General features: G+C 34.4%; 1 protein-coding gene across 3 annotated transcripts in view; it reads right to left on the bottom strand.

The window, feature by feature from the left end:
- The window catches only part of stm (starmaker), a 116,036-nt gene that overhangs the window by 43,163 nt on the left and 53,070 nt on the right, over nucleotides 1-19,803 (bottom strand). For all 3 annotated transcript variants that reach the window (XM_039737356.1, XM_039737355.1, XM_039737354.1), the window contains 10 exons: nucleotides 18,401-18,439; nucleotides 18,062-18,097; nucleotides 17,780-17,821; nucleotides 11,093-11,128; nucleotides 9,447-9,482; nucleotides 7,852-7,887; nucleotides 7,684-7,740; nucleotides 6,688-6,726; nucleotides 6,154-6,189; nucleotides 909-947 (listed from right to left, as the gene is read on the bottom strand). In XM_039737356.1, coding sequence (XP_039593290.1) covers nucleotides 909-947; nucleotides 6,154-6,189; nucleotides 6,688-6,726; nucleotides 7,684-7,740; nucleotides 7,852-7,887; nucleotides 9,447-9,482; nucleotides 11,093-11,128; nucleotides 17,780-17,821; nucleotides 18,062-18,097; nucleotides 18,401-18,439 — 396 coding nt within the window. The remainder of the gene's footprint in view (nucleotides 1-908; nucleotides 948-6,153; nucleotides 6,190-6,687; nucleotides 6,727-7,683; nucleotides 7,741-7,851; nucleotides 7,888-9,446; nucleotides 9,483-11,092; nucleotides 11,129-17,779; nucleotides 17,822-18,061; nucleotides 18,098-18,400; nucleotides 18,440-19,803) is intronic.

Consider the following 19,803-nt stretch of genomic DNA (forward strand, 5'->3'; position numbering starts at 1 on the left):
ATGGAGATGTTATTGTACAGTTATTGTAAACAGTTCACTTCTTAAAATTTTAAAATAGCATATGTCTTCTGCATGCTATGAGTACTGTTATCATGGAATTCCGCTATTTGAAAATCCTAAATATTAACATTTATATAATATATATATCTTCCTTTCTTTTGTCATATGATCATATCTTATGATATCAGAAAGAACAGTGCCTTCTACAATTTTAACTTATAAACTAGGGATTACTTGATTTCTTCTTTTACAATTTTACTTTTTATTTAACTACTTGCCTAAAAAAGTGCCATATTAGCAAACTATGTTGTTGTTAAAACTTTTTTAGTGTGATAATGAATTTACATTATCACTATGATCAGTCACGTTATGAGAATGCAGACAACAACATAAGAATAATTTTGTTTAGCTTATTGGGTTTAACCAACAGAATTCTACACCACTTAAGTCATCTGTTTTAAAATAAATGGTCATTTCTATGTGTGATTATTCCTTACAAATCTTGCATATCATGGGGTTCGTTAAGGGCTGTGTAGCATGCATTTGCAAAAGGAACAAATATGTTCTGGATTCTGAAATCGCTTGCCTTCTTTTTATTTTTTTTTAGCATTGAAATAACCTTAGCCTCCTTTTCACTGTGATAATGAGTCTCATTAGATGAAAATGGTTAAGAATACAGGACAAACTGACAAAAAAAGGATAGAAGAAATATTAAGATTTATTGTATTGTTGTTGAAGAGTACATTCAAAAGCTTCTGACTTGCACTTTATTTCTTGTAACCTCCCATAGCATCAGTGTAGGTGTTCTCTATTACAGACTGCCATTGCACCTTTGTTTTTGCTTGTCTCTAGCTACACTTGGCATAAGCCCCATTAAGAAATTAAAGAATGTATGAAATTGTATTTACCCTTTGATTCTGTGTTTAAGGAATCATCATCTTCTTTGTCTGTATAATAAATAAATAAAAAGTTTATTGATTGTAACAGTTCAAAATAAACATTTCCAACTTTTTCAATACCAATACAAAAGCAGAGACAATACATTTACAAAATATCTCATCCAGAAATTTCAGGAATGCATTGTTAATTTATTTTATGAATTGTCTTTTTCTTAATATTTTCATCATTTTAAGGTTAACATCATTGTTTTACCTTCTGTATTTGTGTTCCTATGGATTTCACCATTTTGTGTGCTTTTGTTTGCAGAAGTGTTAAAAATTTGTGTGTCTGGTCACTCTTCTGCTATGTGTCATGGTAGGTAAATGATGAATGTGACATATTTCCTTTGATATCATCGAGGCTGTGATGTTTAAGATGGCTGGGTGCAAACACCAAGTTTCCAAAATTTCATTTATTAAGGGAAAGTAAAGAACTTACAAAAGAAAAGCAGTTGACCAATCAAAAGAAAAAAAGTTAGAAAAGTTCTACACTGGTCTTGTTTTGTTATGAGCTTGATTTTAGCTTTGATCTTCAAGATAAAGATAAAAAAATTACAAAATATTTGCATAGCGACCATGGCTAATAACAATGACTGTCCTTTTGTTTTGTCTGTAAAGAAAGACATTTATTCTCTGCTATTCCATAAATAATGTTTGTTTAATGCGTGGTTTACATCTTATTTGAACATATTAATAGGTACTTGATGATTATACACAGAATATGCAAAACACATATAACCTAAAAAGCACCAAAAGGATACTAACTTTACTGAGGACATTCAAAAAAATGTAAACTTCAGTCAAACAGAAGAATGTAGAAGGATGATGATTCTACATGAATGGTAAACTTGCCATAGTTTGTTTATATATGTATTGGCCAAACGAGGGTCCCATCATTAACTCTGTCTTCTTTTCTGTCCATAGTCCAGATGCTTAGCAGCTGGAGGAAAACATCTCACTTCCACATCCTTCTCCAAACCACACCTCTTCCGGACACCACTACATATAAAGGACCATCGAACCAGAACCAGGCATTCATTTTAACTGGGAGTCTAGTCTTAGTACTAGACTGAATATTTTTTTGCTATTTTGTGGAAATTCCACTATTATTGTGACTTTTGCACCATTGAGTGTCTATATTTTGTCAGCTGACTCCCCAACACCCTGCCTGAACCCATGTCTTTCTCTCTGCTATATATTAAATTAATCATGTACTGTATGGCTCAAGTGTTGAGTTGTAATATGACCAAGAAAAGAATCCTTGGTATTTAATAATAGTACATAACAATAGTACTGTAATACTAGGTCACTATTAGTAGGGAATAGTATGCCTCTTCATTGAGGATAGAAATGTGATTTTTTTCACCAGAAAAATACAGTGGTGACATTTCGAGTAATGGACCAAGTGTCCTCCAGGCGGCAGCAGGGGAAACAGCTATGCAATATATGACTCCTGCTGCCTATTATAATGGACAGTGACCTGAGGATGGCTGGCCTTTTTAGGAGCTGGGGATCAGGACAGCAGGGACACTGAAGGTCCCTAGAATGAGGTCTAGGAGAACAGCTACATGGATTCCAAAGTCTAACTCTGACTCAAGTAGTTATCCATAAGGTGCTCCTGGAAGAAATTTCTTTCTGGTCACTCAATGATTGAGCTTAGAATCAGGAGAACAAGGTTTGCTAAGAGTTAATCTGCAAGTGGGAAGTGGTGCTTGAGGTCAAAGTGACAGTCAACCCACATGTTAGACCAATTTATGGCACTTGGCTATTTGTATATCTTTACTTATTGTTGTTTTACATATAGTCTGTGTGTATCATACTCCCTTGAGTAATTCATTTTTGCAATTTAATATACTGATTTTTGATATTTGCTGCCATCATTTGGTGTGTTCATAAGAAATGAAATAGTACATAATCAAGAATAGTTGCAACGTATGTTTTAAATCTGAAAACGTGTGCTTCAATTTAACACTTTAAGTCTAAATATTCTGTTATAATAGAAGTTTTTCATGTTTCACCCTCTGATAGCAGTCTATAGATGGTTACATATCTAGTAAAGGATCAAAAATGTTTGTAATCGCTGACCTTGAAATAGTCTAAAATGATACCTCACATCAAATCTATTTTTAATTTGTTGTTTTTAATCTTCAAGGTGTGGGTCTTAGAAGGCTAGGACCACCAGTAAAGAATCATATATAAAAATATTATCAGCAACTGCCAAACAGCATAATATGACACCCCATATGCCTATATTACTTCTTCCCATTTTTTCTAAGTTTGGTGAAAACGAGCATCTTTGACCCTTAGTATCCAATTAGGGGTTGAACCCCTGGGGTCATTGACGTGGCCTGCACAACTTAAAATCCTTCTGATCATTTTTGTTGAAGACATCTATTGGTTTACAGTACACTTTATTAAAAGGGAACACAAAATATGGTCCAAAAATGGCCTGAAAAAAGGGTTTTTCGAATCAAGAGGGCCAAAAATGGGGTTTAATGTCTTACATAACTAGATATCAAAACGAGTCAAATGGTCTATTATATGTTGGGGTTTTCTACTACTGGTGAATCATGAGGCTCTAGACAAAACAAAACTGGAGTGATTTCAAAGTATTCATAAATAACTTTTTTAAACACGACAGTAAATACAGTATGTATGTAACTAGACGTAAAGCTTATATTATTATTATTAATAGAAATCCTTCTATCCTTCATTTTGGATGCTGCAAATTTATTCAAGTATAAAAGGAAATATACTCCGTGCTATGGAATGCAAAACGTAATTTTCAAGAAATACCAAAAAGATTTAACCAAACCTATATTTTTTTGATGAAACCTATACCAATACCATAAATGGTGGGTGCAGATTTATCCTAAGGTATTCAATATCATGTCTAATTTGATGTTGATATTCTCCTTTCAATTTGCTACAAATTAATCTGTTTGTCTGAATCTTTTTGATCGAGAAGATGTTAGTATATGTATAAACCTAAAGGGGACTGCCAATGTGGAACTGACATACATATCTGAAGAGAATCAATATTAAAGAGCAACGTATACAGAGAACTATAAGTGTACTCACTTTCACAGTATTTTTTTGTTATAGAGACACCTTTACTATTATTTTTCACATGCACTCACCATTTATATAAATCCACAATTATTGTTTTACTGCTAGTTTTTTTTTTTACCAAGAAGGTGATTTGATTTCTACATATATGTTAGTTAGATTGATCACTTTTCAGAGCTTTAGTTATATTAGCTAAACATTATTTATTAATTGCCTACTTTCACTTTAATTTTTCAACTGCTAACATATAGCAACAAATTAATAAAAATGTGAACATCAAGATGCTAGATAAGGGTCTATAATATAATTTTTAAAGAAAAACTAATTATTTGACTGTTTTAATGCATAAAGGCAATAAGATAAGTAGGGTTTCAGCTTTGAATAAGTCAACTAAGTCATTTCTGTTAACAATGTAACAACGGTAATAATAAAACATTTTTAGTAGTACATTTATAAACAGTGAACTTTCTCAGATAGCTTTATGCTGTACTGAGTTATATTTAAGTTTAGTGATTTTTTTTTTCCAGGGTGACGCATTACGGTGACTGAATGGGAAGCCTTATGATTTATAGTCCAAGGATGTAGCCACTGGTAACTGTCACAAAAGTGTAGTTGTTAAGTGTATTTCAGTTGCAGTGTTTAGATGGACATTTCTTCTTTTTATAGTATAATTGTACTCAAGACAGAATAAACACAGTCACTAACAGCCTCTGTTCCCTTGCACCTGCAAATCAGAGGACGAGTCCCACAACAACCAGCATTCTTTAAGTAGTCTGTGAAGCTGAGGAGTCAGCTATCGTGATGGAAGCTAAAAGTTATATTAGTGGAAGTCAGCATTCATTCCTTGCCTAGTGACAGGAGAGAGCAATTCATGTTCCTAGCCTGAGAGAGAGGCATTGAAGAACACCTACGTCCAAGATAACTTTTCTATTTTCAGCTCTTCTTTTTACTTTAGTGCACATTAAACGTGATACCACCTAGTCCCCACCCTGTTGACAACTCTGTTCTTTTTTTACAGCATATTTTCAGTAAATGTGTGAAACTTTCTACAACATATTACATTTTTATATTTGTAAATATATGCATGTTTTTGGTGTATTTCTTATGATACAAGTGTCTAAGAATAAATCTATTTGAGCATAATTTAATTACAGACAACTCAATATTTTTGAAAATTTCTGGATTTTTTTCAGCATCACAATTTTTCTTCAGACTCTCAAAATTATATCATGCAAGCAAAGTTAACACATTTACCAGAATATCCCAGCCTGTTTAAATTTAATAATGGTCTGTTTTACCTCTTCTTTTTGATTAATATCCATTTATCTAAATATTTTAAATCAATTTTCTCATTCATCGATTAATTGTCTGTTCATGACAGAGAAAACACCGAAAGACTGTCCAGTTTAGAGTCAACAGCTTACGAAAGGGGATATCATTTATGGTAACATATTATCTTTGTTGGATTGCAAAGGCTGCAATTATGCTCTTAAACACTTAATTTTAATTAAAATTATTTTAAATGAATTTCTGCTTGAATAGCATTAACTTGCTTGTATTTATTTGAAATGTACATATGTTGTAGTGATGTTTGAAGGGATACTCCACCAAAAAATAATACATTTGAAGACAAGACTCTTGAGCAATGAATGAGGGGGAGAGGCAGGTCTTCGATTGAAAAGTGTAATACCATGTGAGGGGGTTTCCCATTTGGGGACACATCATTTCTCTCCGAGTTATTTATTTAACAATATTTTAGCAACAATACACATGCTTTGCACAATTTGCGCATATAGCTAGATGTTTTGACATGTGGATTATGTGACAGGAGTTTAGTGAGATTATTTTCAGGGATGTTTTTGATATTGGTTGCTGTTTACCAGCATTGGTCACAATTGGTTCCCAGTCGATTAAAAACCTTTTTGTTTTTTCTCCCCAAAAATAGGAGACTACATTTTTTTTATAAGCCAGCCTTACAAACTACATGGTGTAAGTAACGTATACAAAACATCTATTTTGGGCAGAATATTCCTTTAAGACTAATATTTATTAATTTAGCATTATCAGCAAAGCAGCTTGTACAAAAAACAGTAGCATTTCTGATCTGTTATAGATTTTGCACCTCCACAATACTGCATATCCATACCTTTTGATTCAGATGAGTGGTGACTATCTTCTGAGTCTATAATAATAAAAACAAATTGAAAAGTTGGTATATTTTATTATTTTTTATTATTATAGGAAGATTGAGTTTCTGTATTAAAATATTTTACATTTAGCACATTTTTCATTATGCCTTACATTTAAAAATATTAATACTACCTCACAGTTACTAGCAACTGATTGAAGATGATTAGTTATTAATAATAATGTATCAACTAACTGGTTTGGTATTCAGTTACTACAAAGACAATATATTACCAGTACTTTTGAGGACCATATGAGACGGTGAGTTTTTTGATCATTATAATCAAGAGAAAAACAAGAATTTGGCCTTTTTTCACTATTTTAAGGTGAAACAGCAGAATGAAAGGAATAGAACAATCAAGCATCACTGGTAAGTTTTTCTGGGATTGTAATGTTGCGGGACACTGTAACATGAGTCTTAACAGACTGTCTTCATAGCTGTGTGCTGTTAAGTATAAGTAAACTTTCAACATGTTGGAAATTTTGCACTTACCATTTGAATCTGAGTGATGGGAACTCTTTCCATGTGTTTCTGTAACAAATAAAAATAATTTGTTTAAGATCAAAATATTTTATCAAATTAATACTCATTCTTCTTTCAAGTATGTGTCCCAACTCATATACTATAGAGACAAGGCAGGAACCAACCCCAAATGAAATGCCATCCTGTTTGCTGAAACTGCATATTTAAACTGCAAGATTGTGCGCCATGAATCTATCTTGACAACATCAGGCACAAAGAAGAACCTACCCCAATCAGAAACGTGTTAAATACTCATTCTGATCTTTGTGTGTTGGGTTTTTATGCATTAATAATACAGTATATACTTTTATTATTTTAGATTTTTGTCATTTTACTGGTGATATCATCTTGTCACCAAATTGTTTACTTTGCTATTTTAAGGATGTGTTTGTTCTATGGGTCACATTATTTTTAAGCTTTTTTTTGGTCGCTGTGTGATTGCTAGACATATGATGCACTTGTCATGCAACCTGTGACTAAGTGATGGTTACAATATAAAATATGGTAGTATGGCCGTCACAGCATCCATCCATCCATCCATCCATTTTTCAGCCCGCTGAATCCGAACACAGGGTCACGGGGGTCTGCTGGAGCCAATCCCAGCCAACACAGGGCACAAGGCAGGAACCAATCCTGGGCAGGGTGCCAACCCACCGCAGGACACACACAAGCACACCCACACACCAAGCACACACTACGGCCAATTTAGAATCGCCAATCCACCTAACCAGCATGTCTTTGGACTGTGGGAGGAAACCGGAGCGCCCGGAGGAAACCCATAGTTTATTAATTTAAAAGTCATATGGGGACAATTGAAAGTCAACAGGTAAAACAGATTAGCCTGCCTTTGGGATCTGGAAAGAAAACCAAACACAGGGAAAAAACACCAAGGACATGGAAAGTATGTGCCACCATGCTACCCATCACCGAATATAGTACACTGAAAACAAAGTCAAAAGTGCCTACCTTCAGAATTTGATTCAGATGAGGATTCAGATGAGCTGTGATCATTATCTTCATGGCCTGTAAGTTGAGTTCACATTCTTTTAAGTCTTTTATTACTATTTTCATCATTGTGTTTTAGTCACTAATTTATCAAGATGAAAGAGCATTTTAAAAAGCTTATTCACTTACTTTCTGAGTCGGACTGGCTTTTCTTATCTTTATTTTCTGTTAGAAGAAACAAAACAGATGCTGTTTCAGATTTTTATACATTGTTAAGTAGTCCCTGTTACTACTGAGAGGTTATCAATTTCCTCACGTGTGTAAACTTCAAAAAACTCCATGTTTACAGCATTTTCTAGTGCTCTGTCTTTATATTTTAATCCCCCTTACTATTCCTGATATACTTCATCTCTTTCTTGACTGCTCACATGGCATGTACATCAAATGTCTAGCACCCTTGTAGCATCATAGTGACCAGGCACACAGAATTGCAGTTCCCACAAAAACAAATACTTGGCACCCTGGAAACTTAAAAACCCTTAATAAAAAATAAAATAGAGGAAACAAAAAACAATTCTATCCAGGAGAATTCAATTTAGCCAGATCTTAACAACTAAAACATGTAGATATAATTAGAAATGTGCACAGAACTGGACTGTCTCTAGTGGTGGTCATCTATAAAGTTGTATAAATTGCTTCTAAAATGAGACCTGATCCTTACATAGATAAACAAAGTATGATTAAACACATATCACACACAAAACTGAACACTGCTAAATCTTTGCTATTTAAATAATCAAAATGATCATGTGGGAGACTGGGGGATGCGTATGCTGGAGGTACACTTGCTTTGCCAATATAATTTAGTGCCTCAAAAATTTGAGCAGGATACTTTACATCTACAATGCGGTATACAAATAATTAAAGTTGGTAACTTGTAAAGATGCTTTTGTCAGGTTTTGCAAATATTTAAACAATTTTATCACATTTTAAATGTTTCTCTCACATTTAGAATGATTGTAATTAATGTTTGTTTATTTTTTACATATTTGTGTCAGGTTATTTGATGTCATCATTCGCGTTTATGCCGTATTATTTTTAGGGATGTTCAGCAGTTTTCACAAGTGCAGTGGCACTGCAGTAGCACTGAAGCAACAGGAGATGTGGTGGGTTGCCTTCGTATTTTGGAGTAAGAGGTTGCTAAAAACCCCATTTATATTTTATAAAAAAAACAAAGGATTAAATAAAAAACCACAAAGTTTTTCATTCAAGCTCAACCATCAGTACAAATTATGTGTTGCCCTTATGGAAATTTGACACAACCAATCAACCACCGTCTATGTAATAATTACTGATTCTGTACTAAGTTTTTAACCTCTGCCTCTTGAATTCTAAAGAAATCCAAGGCATGTTTCTATTTAAGGTCAAAGATGCATATTGGTCACAGTTTATCAGTGTAATTCTTCATAGTTCTGTTTTTACTATTACACTCCTGCTTTCAGATAGATTGAAATGGATTTTGCAGTGATATAAAAATGAATTTTAAACATTTATAAATAGATAGATAGAACTGTATTTGTTATCAGGTGGAAACTTGGCTTTTTACAGAAGCTCATCAAATAAATAAATAAGCACACACATACTGTGATCTGAACATACACCAGAATGACAAAAAGGAAGAAAAATAAAAAAAAAATGTGAGCTTCTATGCGTTATCTAATGCAGATAAAAGACATCTTATAACTTTATTCATGTATTTGCTGTATTCTAAAAAAAATCCTTACCATCTGATTCAGAAGAACTGTGCACATCATCAGATTCTATAATGAGAGAGACATTTTTGAAGAAGATGTTTATTGTATTGTTTAAATGGCTGAAAAGGCAGTAGACTCTGTGGATTTCTTTCTAATTCTAATACTTTAAAAACGTGTGTTTTATTAAGGCAGGTGACATGGTAGCTCATTCTCTGTTATTATGCTCTACTGTGGCAGTAAACACCTGTCAGTATGAGACAATCTCATCTATCATCTCATACTGTCACTTCTCTGGTGGGCAGTATATGTGATTGACATATGGTTGTTGGAAGTTCCACTAACAATCCAAATGCCAATTCCAAGGCAGTTAAGCACTATTGATTTATATTGGAGTTTTTTAAAGTTGAAAAGTCAAATAACATTCTATCAGTTTTAGAAAAAAATACTTCATCTGCAAAATTAAATCCACAGTGTAAAACAATTTAATAACTGTTTTAACTTTAGCTACTCTTATATCTTGTGCTCTCAGTCTTGTTCATTTTTTTAATATTATGATGTTAGTAAAGACTAACATATATGTGCTGCCCAGCAGTCTCTTGAGTAAATGGTCAAAATCATTCAATGTTGTTTATAGTTAAGGAAAACATCTGTCCCTGAACATCATCAAATAAAGTTCTTGCTGTGAACATTGAGAAAAACAAAGGCATGTGCTACAGGATGAAACTGGTAAAGACAGTTGTTTCTTTGGATTCCCAGTCATTTATGGACACCGCTGGGTGGTTCAGTTATGATTCGTTGTCTACTGTGGGCAACAGACTGAACTGATATACTTAAGTGACAAACAAAGGCCCTCCAGTGACTTGCCCTAGCTGAAACACTGGTATGTAAATATCTTCCTGCAATCATTTTCCTGCCCATCATTTTACTTTGACAATTTGCTCAAACATGGTGTGTAGTTTGCCTTGAATCCATGTTTAACAATGTGACAATTTTCAGCAACAGAGATGGTTTGCTACTTTTTTTTAAATTTTAGAGTTGGAGAACCTTCAATAACTTAAGATATCACATTAAAACCTGTGCTTCCCTTCTGACAACTGCATGATAGTAACATTGAAGCCAATATTAAAGGTCTGTATAATAATGTACTTTTTATTAAATACTGTATTTAGTCATTTTATAGGTTTACGAGAGGAAGATACTATAAAAACAATTAAAACTATTTTGAACAGGCTACTAACAAAAGAAAAGCATATGCATAAATTAGAGGAAGTGTATTTAAGACTGAAGTCTGGATTACTTTAATACACAAAGAGTTGAGTGAATCTGAAACAATGACCTAGTTTAAAATGGATAATTGATAAACCTTTAAGAAGAATCTAGATAACCTCTTGGGACAATTTAACAACTAGCTAATCAATCAAGGTTGATGGACTGAATGGTCTCCTATCATTTGTCACACTTCTTGTGTTCTTATTTTAGTTGCATTTTTGTACATTGTGAAATGTATTGCATGTATTATAAGTATGTTTGATTGCCTAACTGAAGACCAGAGTGAATATTAATTTCTAGGTCTAATAATAATAATAATTATAATAATAATTTATTTTATTCATATAGCACCTTTCCCATGCTAAAGATCTTTGTGTCATATGGTTGTAAAGCAATTGAAAACTCACCATTAGACCCAGAGTCTTTAGATGGCTCATGTTTTTCTGTAACAAGAAAAGAAAATCACATTACTTACATAACACATCTTCTCTAGCAACCTTAGTTTGTGCAGTCCTAACTGCAAAACAGATAATGAAATGTTGAAAGCATTTTTTGGTGGAAACATTTCTCTAAAGTGCAGAATCTATCCCATTTAAGAAGAAAATTGCTGTAGTGATAGTGAAGTGGGAGGATTGATATGGGATGAAGATGGTGAAGCGAACAGATGGAGGTTGACGAGAATGTCAAATTGCTGTAGGAAGTATAAGCATCACAGCAAGAGGTCAAGATGGTAAAATTGTTATTTAGTGACTGGCGTCTGGTGAATGGGGGGCTGTAAAAGAGGCAAAGGAGTTTAAAGAGGGGGTAGAAGAAGGTGATGGACACATTCAAGGATTTAAAAGATGGAACACCGTGATAATTGTATAAAACTGATGGAGACAGTGAAGTTCATAACAGGTTTGAGGATGGATCAAGGCTGGGAAGCAGTTGAAGGAGGAACCGTCTAAAGTGCAAACTAAGTGAACGGGTTTCCTCCAGTTGTAAACAGCTTGGTTTGATTTCATTGTGAGCTTCACTAACTGATAGTCGTGTTTTTGCTCAAGGATCATCCTTAAAAAGGAAGACAATCCCACTGAATGCAGTTAATTTTCTTCAGCAAATGTGAAAGATATCATTTTTAAGACACAGTTATATATTATCAGATGATAATGTTTAAATTATTGAAAAGTGAAGAAGTTAGCTTTATGGACTGAAATGCAACTAAAGGTGTTTTCACATTCATAGTCATAAACATTTGAATAATATAACTCAGGCGCCACCGCGAGTGGCAGCCTTTCCAGCAGCTCCATGTATGACTTTATCTTTCTACCTTTTTCTCTATTTCACTGATCATTTCTACCACTTTCTTTTATGTGGACTTGTTCCCTGGACATTTTTTGCTACTGCGACTCTTCAATTCCACCCGGGGGGGGGGGGTAAACGTTAACATTATACAAAGTTATTGTCTGTTATACCTGCATTTTTATCAATCTTTAATTTGGTTTTTTATGTGTGCTGCTGCTGTAGTGTGTGAATTTCCCCTTGGGATTAATAAACTATCTATCTATCTATCTATCTATCTATCTATCTACAGTCTGTTTGCTTTGTCAAGAGATAGTTAGTTTAAGTCTCCAATTAGTTCACTTACGTTTCACTTTCAAGAGATCCAGTAACAGTAAACATCCTATTCATGCTCTTCATTCATTGCACAGAAGCAATTTTTTTCCTGGGAATCTTCTTTAAGATTCAATAAGATCTGTGTGTTCACTGGTACGTTTGTAATGACTGTGCAGCCTGTTTTTTAAGCAGAGCTTGGTGAGCAGAGTGTGTTATCTGGTAACTAGAAGTGACAGAAGTCCAATCACATTGAGAGAATGCCCCACCAGTGCATGTCACTTTTTAAGATTAGAGGTTTAATCACAGGTCGCTAATGGCATTCATTTCTCACCCACTCTATATTTGGTCAGTTTGATCTACCTGATCACAAATTAATTTGTCTTTTTTACATGGTCAGCTTTGATTGTGAGAGAGAAAAAGAGGCTGTAAGGCTAAATCATGTGCTAGGATTAATCTGATGGACTTATACTTGTCCAAGTTGTTTTATGCAAAAATGTATGCATGTGTGGATTTATTTTTATACCCAGATTCCCTAATTACCAACAGAAATATTTCTTATACTATACAGTATTTTCTACAGTTAGATCAGACCCATGTCAGATCAAATTTATACTGCACACAAACTAGTCCAGTGTTTGCTTGGTACTGCATTAAGACCACCATTTCTAGAATGTTCCACTCCAGTTATTTTGGTCTACATTAGATTGCTATTGGGGTGTTCACATCCACCTAAACCAACTGGACTATGGGGCCAATTGCTCCAAAGGCTGAAAAAACAGTTACAAGTGAACAAGGTGTGAAAATGCCTTAAATGAAAAGAGAACTTTACTTCTGCCTTGGCAGTTATGCGGAGTCATGTAAGCAGTAATAGGAGGTTCAGTAAATGGGTCTGTGAATCTTGCTGTCATTTGCATCATAAAATAAAAAAAGAAATAGAATATTAAATCATAAAGAACATTTAGTTGCATATGATAAATTTCAGTTTTCTACCTGTTGGTAAACTCATTTATGGTTATCAGGTGCAGAGAAAAGATTATAAATGGTACTATGTCCTGGCCTCAGTACAGATGAACCATGTTTTATACCTATTTTTATACTGTATATTGCATTAAAATGAAAGAAATGCAATTAAGAATACAATGGGACATTTTACTTATGTGAGATATGACATCCCATTCCCTACCAATATAGAGAGAACAGGAAATAAGATTTAATGTGAGGTGCTTACTTATTCCAGTGTTTAGCAGGGGTTAAGCATAATAGGAGCCTGCCTAATTCTAAAGATGTCTGTAACATTCCCTGGTATTGTTAATCTATATACTGTATATAAAAGTCAGTGTGTGTATGGATGTATGTATGTTCCAGCATCACTTCCGAACGGCTGGAGCGATTTTCATGAAATTTGGTACACGTTTCTCATTGGTCGACTAAAAATACTGTAGGGTGAAATCAACCCTAACACACCCCCTTCTGGGTAGGGTGGGTGGTTAGATCTTGCAATTTTGTATGCATGTTATCATCCAGTTCACACTCGGAACGACCACCAGAGGGCGAACGGGAGGCGACTGCGAGTGTTCTTTATGTTTGAGCACCACTTGCTTTTGAAATTAAATAGAGTTGGCCGGGTTGGCATCCCAATTATTTTTGGGACTCATTCTGTCTTTGTGACTCAAGCCGTCATATATATATCTTATATATAAAGCAGACTGTAACAATCTTGCGGTCTTGTATGTATGTTATCATCCAGTTGATGCTCGGAACGTTTCTGGTGTGCTCTGTAAAAGCAACCAACAGTTTTTTCATGAAAAATACGTAGTAGTATTTGTTTGTCGTTTAATGTTTGTTTTTGTTAACTATATTTTCATCTTGCATTATTCTTATTGTATCAACAACCGAATAATAATATTAATTTAATTGACGTTTTTTTACGTCATCAAAAATTCTGCATGTAAAAACTTATTACTACACCACAAAACAAAAATTAATCTGTGAAAAAACCTTTAAAAAGTCTTAGCTTTTCCTGTCATTTTTACACTACTTTGAACATATTCCCGATTATATTTTGATTAAAATAGGTAATCTATTATATTATATATAAGATAAGTCAGTCAGTCAGTCAGTCATTTCCCAACCTGCTATATTCTAACACAGGGTCATGGGGGTCTGCTGGAGCCAATCCCAGTCAGCACAGGGCGCAAGGCAGGAACAAATCCAGCCCACCACAGGACACACACGCCCACACATCAAGCACACACTAGGGACAATTTAGGATCGCCAATGCACCTAACCTGCATGTCTTTGGACTGTGGGAGGAAACCCTGGCAGACATGGGGAGAACATGCAAACTCCACACAGGGAGGACCCAGGAAGTGAACCCAAGTGAATAAGATAAGTAAGCAATTTTATTTTTATCTACCATAAACATCCTATATTTATTTTGTGGATTCAGTGGCTTTCTTTGAGATTTTGGTTTATTCATTAATGAAGTAAATGTAATTTGTTTTGCAACATCGTAGCTAACGTGTTGGTGTTACATATTTTTGTTAAAAAGAAATAGGAATTTTTTTTAATACGTTCATAATCAAAACACTAATTTAATTAACTTATCAAAATCGAAGGTAAAGTATAACCCAAATATAGCTATGATATTTAACTTATTTATTTATATTTGTAAAATATTTAACGTTTAACTGATTGTAAAACAATTTAAACTGGAAGAGACTAATTTGAGATTCGATCTTGTATGTCTGTTATCATCCACTTGATGCTCGGGACGTTTGGACAATCATTGAAAATTGCTGGAGTCAATTTTACACAGCCTGTTTCTCACATAGGACTTCGTATTTGAACATGCCACATAAAGTTGGCTAAGAACCTTTATATATTGGCTAAAGACGGAAAAACTAAAAACACTGTATATAGCAAGGCACTTCAGTAAACAGCATAAGCACATTAGTAAGTCTTCATTGTTTGTTAATTTATTTTTATTTTTAAAGATGTGTTGTTTTTAATTATATTGTTCTCAAACCATTAAAAAAAAAAAAAAAAACCACTTTATTTTCCTCCCAGGCAATGCCGGGTATTTCAGCTAGTTTGATTTAAAAGTAAAATTGTGCGTCCTTTCCAACTGTGTTACAATAGGTGGCCTAGGGATCTTCAAGCTAAATAAATTAAGGTGGCATGATAGCAAAGTAGTCCAAGTTACCACACTAAGTTGTTCATTAACGAACGAATTTCCATCAGGTATTACATGTAATACTACAAATATTAAAGGGCTGGGAATTAAAGTTAAGTCAAAAATATCTGAATAGTGCATAAAAAGTTTATTCCTGTGAGGTCTCAGCATGCAGATCCCAAAACCTGTGATTCAATGAGGTTAGTACCTGATGAAATCTTTCACAATTGATTTAAGATAAATGTGTATGATTTACAATTTTGAACTTGAATTAGAACAGGAGTTTCCAAGTTCAATCCTAGGGTACCAAAGAGGTTGCAGGTTTTCATTCCAAACTATTTCACAAATACATTTTCCAGTCTTAATTCTAAATGATCTAATTATTTAATTTGTCTTATTCTTCTCTTATTGTGCATTCTGAAACAGGTGTGAATATATTTACATGTAAACAAAATTCAGAAATTTGCATTATTTCCTATATCTTTCAATGTTAACTTTCTTTTATTGTACACTTTTTATTTACTTATTCCATCCTAGTGGTGAGCAGCACAGACACAGCTGCAAATGACATTGAATACTAAAAGGAAGCTGGTACTTCAGAATAAAATTTACATGTGAGCTAATTAATAAGAAAAGGTTCAAATGACCAGAACATTAAAAAAAAATCCTAAAAAGTAAGGGAAAAAAACATTAATTAATGCCTCACATACAAATGCTTGCTGCATTGCTCTGAAATTTTAGCAACCTCATTTTTGTAATTTCTGGAATGAATAAAAGGCATAGACTGGGAAAGAACATCTTGTTTAATAAAGGTAAGGGTCCAGACTAGAGCACTTTTCTGAATTAGGAATAAGAAATTGAAAAAAAGGTAGCTAAACTATTAGACTGATGAGACATAAAGGTGACCCACTGATCTGTGAAACTGCTTGGAAAGAAACCCTGTAGCCATAGTGGTTCTCCAAGACAGAGCTAGGGAACCCCTGAATTACAACATATTTTGTATAAATTGACTAGTTGTGTATTAAAAGTGATTTTAAATTTATTTTCTAAAATTCTAATTGAAAGGCCCTTTTGTTAATACTGCCTCAGATTATCTTATAGATGCTTTCTTAGGATGAAACTAGTATAGATGGAGATGTTGCCTATATATTCATTCTTGCAGGGTTGTATAGAATCCACAGCTGATACTGAAGGAAGTTTTAAAAAAAACTGGCAAGATTTCTTTTCTTCACATAGTAAAGAAAATATGTTGGCAAAAAGTTATATTTGAAAATTACTTGCTCATAAGATGCAAGCATGTTATCCACACTACAAAATCTATAAAAATCTCAAAACAAAGCGTCTTCCAAATGTTATAAATTACATGGTTAAAAGATGGTTGGACCACATGCTCATCCTGACAATAACAACTCAGCCTTAAAATTTCCCCCATGTTGGGACCAAATTCTGCATGAGGAGTAATGGCATGATTTCCCGTATATGGCTAATCAAACCTGTACAAGTTTATTTTTTTTATTCTTTCTACAGTTGTATAATATATGTCATTGCAACCAAGCAGAAGAGTTAGAATTTAGGCAGTGCCTCTTTCTCCTGTTAAGTTCTGAAAAATTGATTTTACTGTTTTTGAAATACCAAAAATCCAGTTTAGTCATATAAAATGACCCTAGTTGTACCTGGTAGACTGCAAATAAAATAACCTTAGCAAATCAGGAAATATCTAGTATCAGTCATTATTATTATTAATGAAGAATTTTACATTAAGGAAAATAGAAACTAATTATTAGATTTTTTTAAGTCATGAATTAAAATGTAAACAGAATGATTAATCTACTGTATACAAGGGTTGTTTAGTAAGTATGGTAAAAAAAAAGTTAAACACGTTTCTTTGGAAAAAATTGTAGAAACATCTGTAGAACGTAAACAACGTGTTGTTTCTGGCTAAAATTTGGCCTGACCTAGTTTGAAGAGTGACACTTGCTAGCAATGACATCACCAAATGAATTGTGGCACCATCTCATAGAACTTTACCAAACATATCAGATGACCCTCGTATATTGATCATAGGAAAATACAGTGATTGTGATAGAATTTAAATGTGCTGCTGCAGATTATAGATGGCTTTTATTTTCGAAACCGATAAGAAAGTAAGACACAATAATTACATTTACAATATGCAGCTTTTTTCTAGCCAACTCAAAGTGAAATGCACTGACAGCAGGGGAACCACTCAAACCACCACCAAGACAAATATTCCCAGTAGTTCTGGTCATGTTTCTAGATGAACTTTAACTGTACAAATCAGAAGGACATATGATATACTTACCTTCAGATTTTGATTCTGATGAGCTTTCATCTTTTTCACTGCCTGTAAAAAGATTCCATATTACTTACGGTTAGCACTCAATTGTTAAAATTATAACACAATGTAAAATGTTTATTTTTAGGGAAAGTTGAAGAAGCTGTCTTAATTAAACCCAGTTATACAAAAGTGGTAAGGCCTGTTATACCAGGATAAGCACTCCTCCTAGTGACTCTGAAATGGAAAAGTAGGTTTACAACATGGAAAGGTAAGATGAAAGAATTATTAAAATGCTGCTTAGCTTACTCTTTGAATCCGAGTCTCTCTGGTTATCTTCATTGCCTGTTGATGGAAAATACAATTTATATGTTATAATCTTCTATAATCAATAGTGGTGAGTAAATTATGATACAAGGGACGTTCAAAAAGTATCTGCACTTTTATATTTTCATTGGAAACGCTAAAGGTGGGAGGAGTAGTAATTGGGTATTAAAGGGCTGGTATGATGCTGGGAAAATTGCATTGCAAACAAAGGTTACTATGTACAAAAGTGATGTAATTTGTTTTTGAAATTCTTAATAGAGTTTAAAAAAGTGTGGAAACTTTTTGAACGTCCCTCGTATTATTACTAACTGTTGAGCTTGCCTTGTGAATTTGATTCTGAAGAACTGTCATCTTCTTTGTCTAAAACAAAAAATATTTTCAAATTATGTAATTTTACAGGATTGGCCTGGCAAAGAGTACCTTTTTTAATTCCAGTCGCAGTTTCTCTAAAGAGATTTCATGAATAGACACCTTATCTAGATACACACATAAACTGCAAAAGCCCTACACTCTCTTGAAATACTTTATCCCCTTATTTAGCTTATTTATTTTGTCTATTCTAACATATCACATGCAACATTTAAATTTAAGATGCTATATACTATCACAAATTTTATAGAGTTAAAAGTAAGATACAAAATGGTATGCAATAACACAAAAAAAACATTTTTGTTAAACCTATTAAAAAAATAAGCAATACACAAAAAACTCTATATATTGTGAAGATGTGCCAATCTAGCAATAGAATTTCTTTTGCCAAGGCACCACCAACAGAGCATAGAGCAAGGATAAGTTCAACAACAGATCTTTGGGCCAGAAAGAGAAAAAGAAGTTACAGACACCTTATAAGGACCGAGCGTTCCATCAGCCGCCCTGACTGCGACTCTCCGAGGAACATATTGGGGTGTTCGTAATGCTTTGATTCCTCTGTAAGCAGGACATGGGTCGCTAGACCACAGATGGTGTGTCACTTGCTCACAGATTCCTTTAACAAACACCTCCTTATCTGCCCTCAGAGCCCTCACAGCCGTCCTTCTCAGTTCCTAGTACAGACCAGAGTTGCCATTGAGCCGTGTGCTGCGACTCCTCTCGATGATATCCAGGGTGCCCTGTAAGATGAAACACCGCCTTCTGGGAACAGCGGTTAACACCAACACAGCCCTCAGCAACCTTCAGGGTCTTGTCACGGAAGGTCTCCTACATTACATTTGGATCTTGAGTTGCACCCAAATCTGTAAGTTCCTCACACAAACTGCATGCAAACTCATTAGAAACAGCCTGGTCTTGGAGTCTGGCCAAGTCCAGGCTCATTGTCCTAGTAGGTGGTAACCTACTGGACCTAAGCTGGATCCTAAGAGTAGCAACAACAAGTCTGTGGTCAGAATTCACAAACTGGGCACTTCTGTAGACCCTGCAGTTTTGCAAGAACCTCCAGCGTCTGCCCACGAGGATGTGATCGATCTCCTTCACTGCAACACCAGTAGTAGAGTACCAAGTCCAACGATGCAGTTCTGGGCGCTGGAACCAGGATCCACCAATTCGCAGCCCATGACCTTTTGCAAAGTCAAGGAACATGGAGCCACTATCACCACGGTCACCAGACCCATGGGAAATGAAACAATCCTCATTAACAGCCCTGTCGATGCCAATGGCTGCACTGATGTCTCCCATGACCAGAGGAGTGTCACCTCGTGGGCACCCATCAATCACCGAGTGAAGCTGCA

Source organism: Polypterus senegalus, chromosome 15, assembly GCF_016835505.1.
Source record: "Polypterus senegalus isolate Bchr_013 chromosome 15, ASM1683550v1, whole genome shotgun sequence".
NCBI lineage: Eukaryota > Metazoa > Chordata > Cladistia > Polypteriformes > Polypteridae > Polypterus > Polypterus senegalus.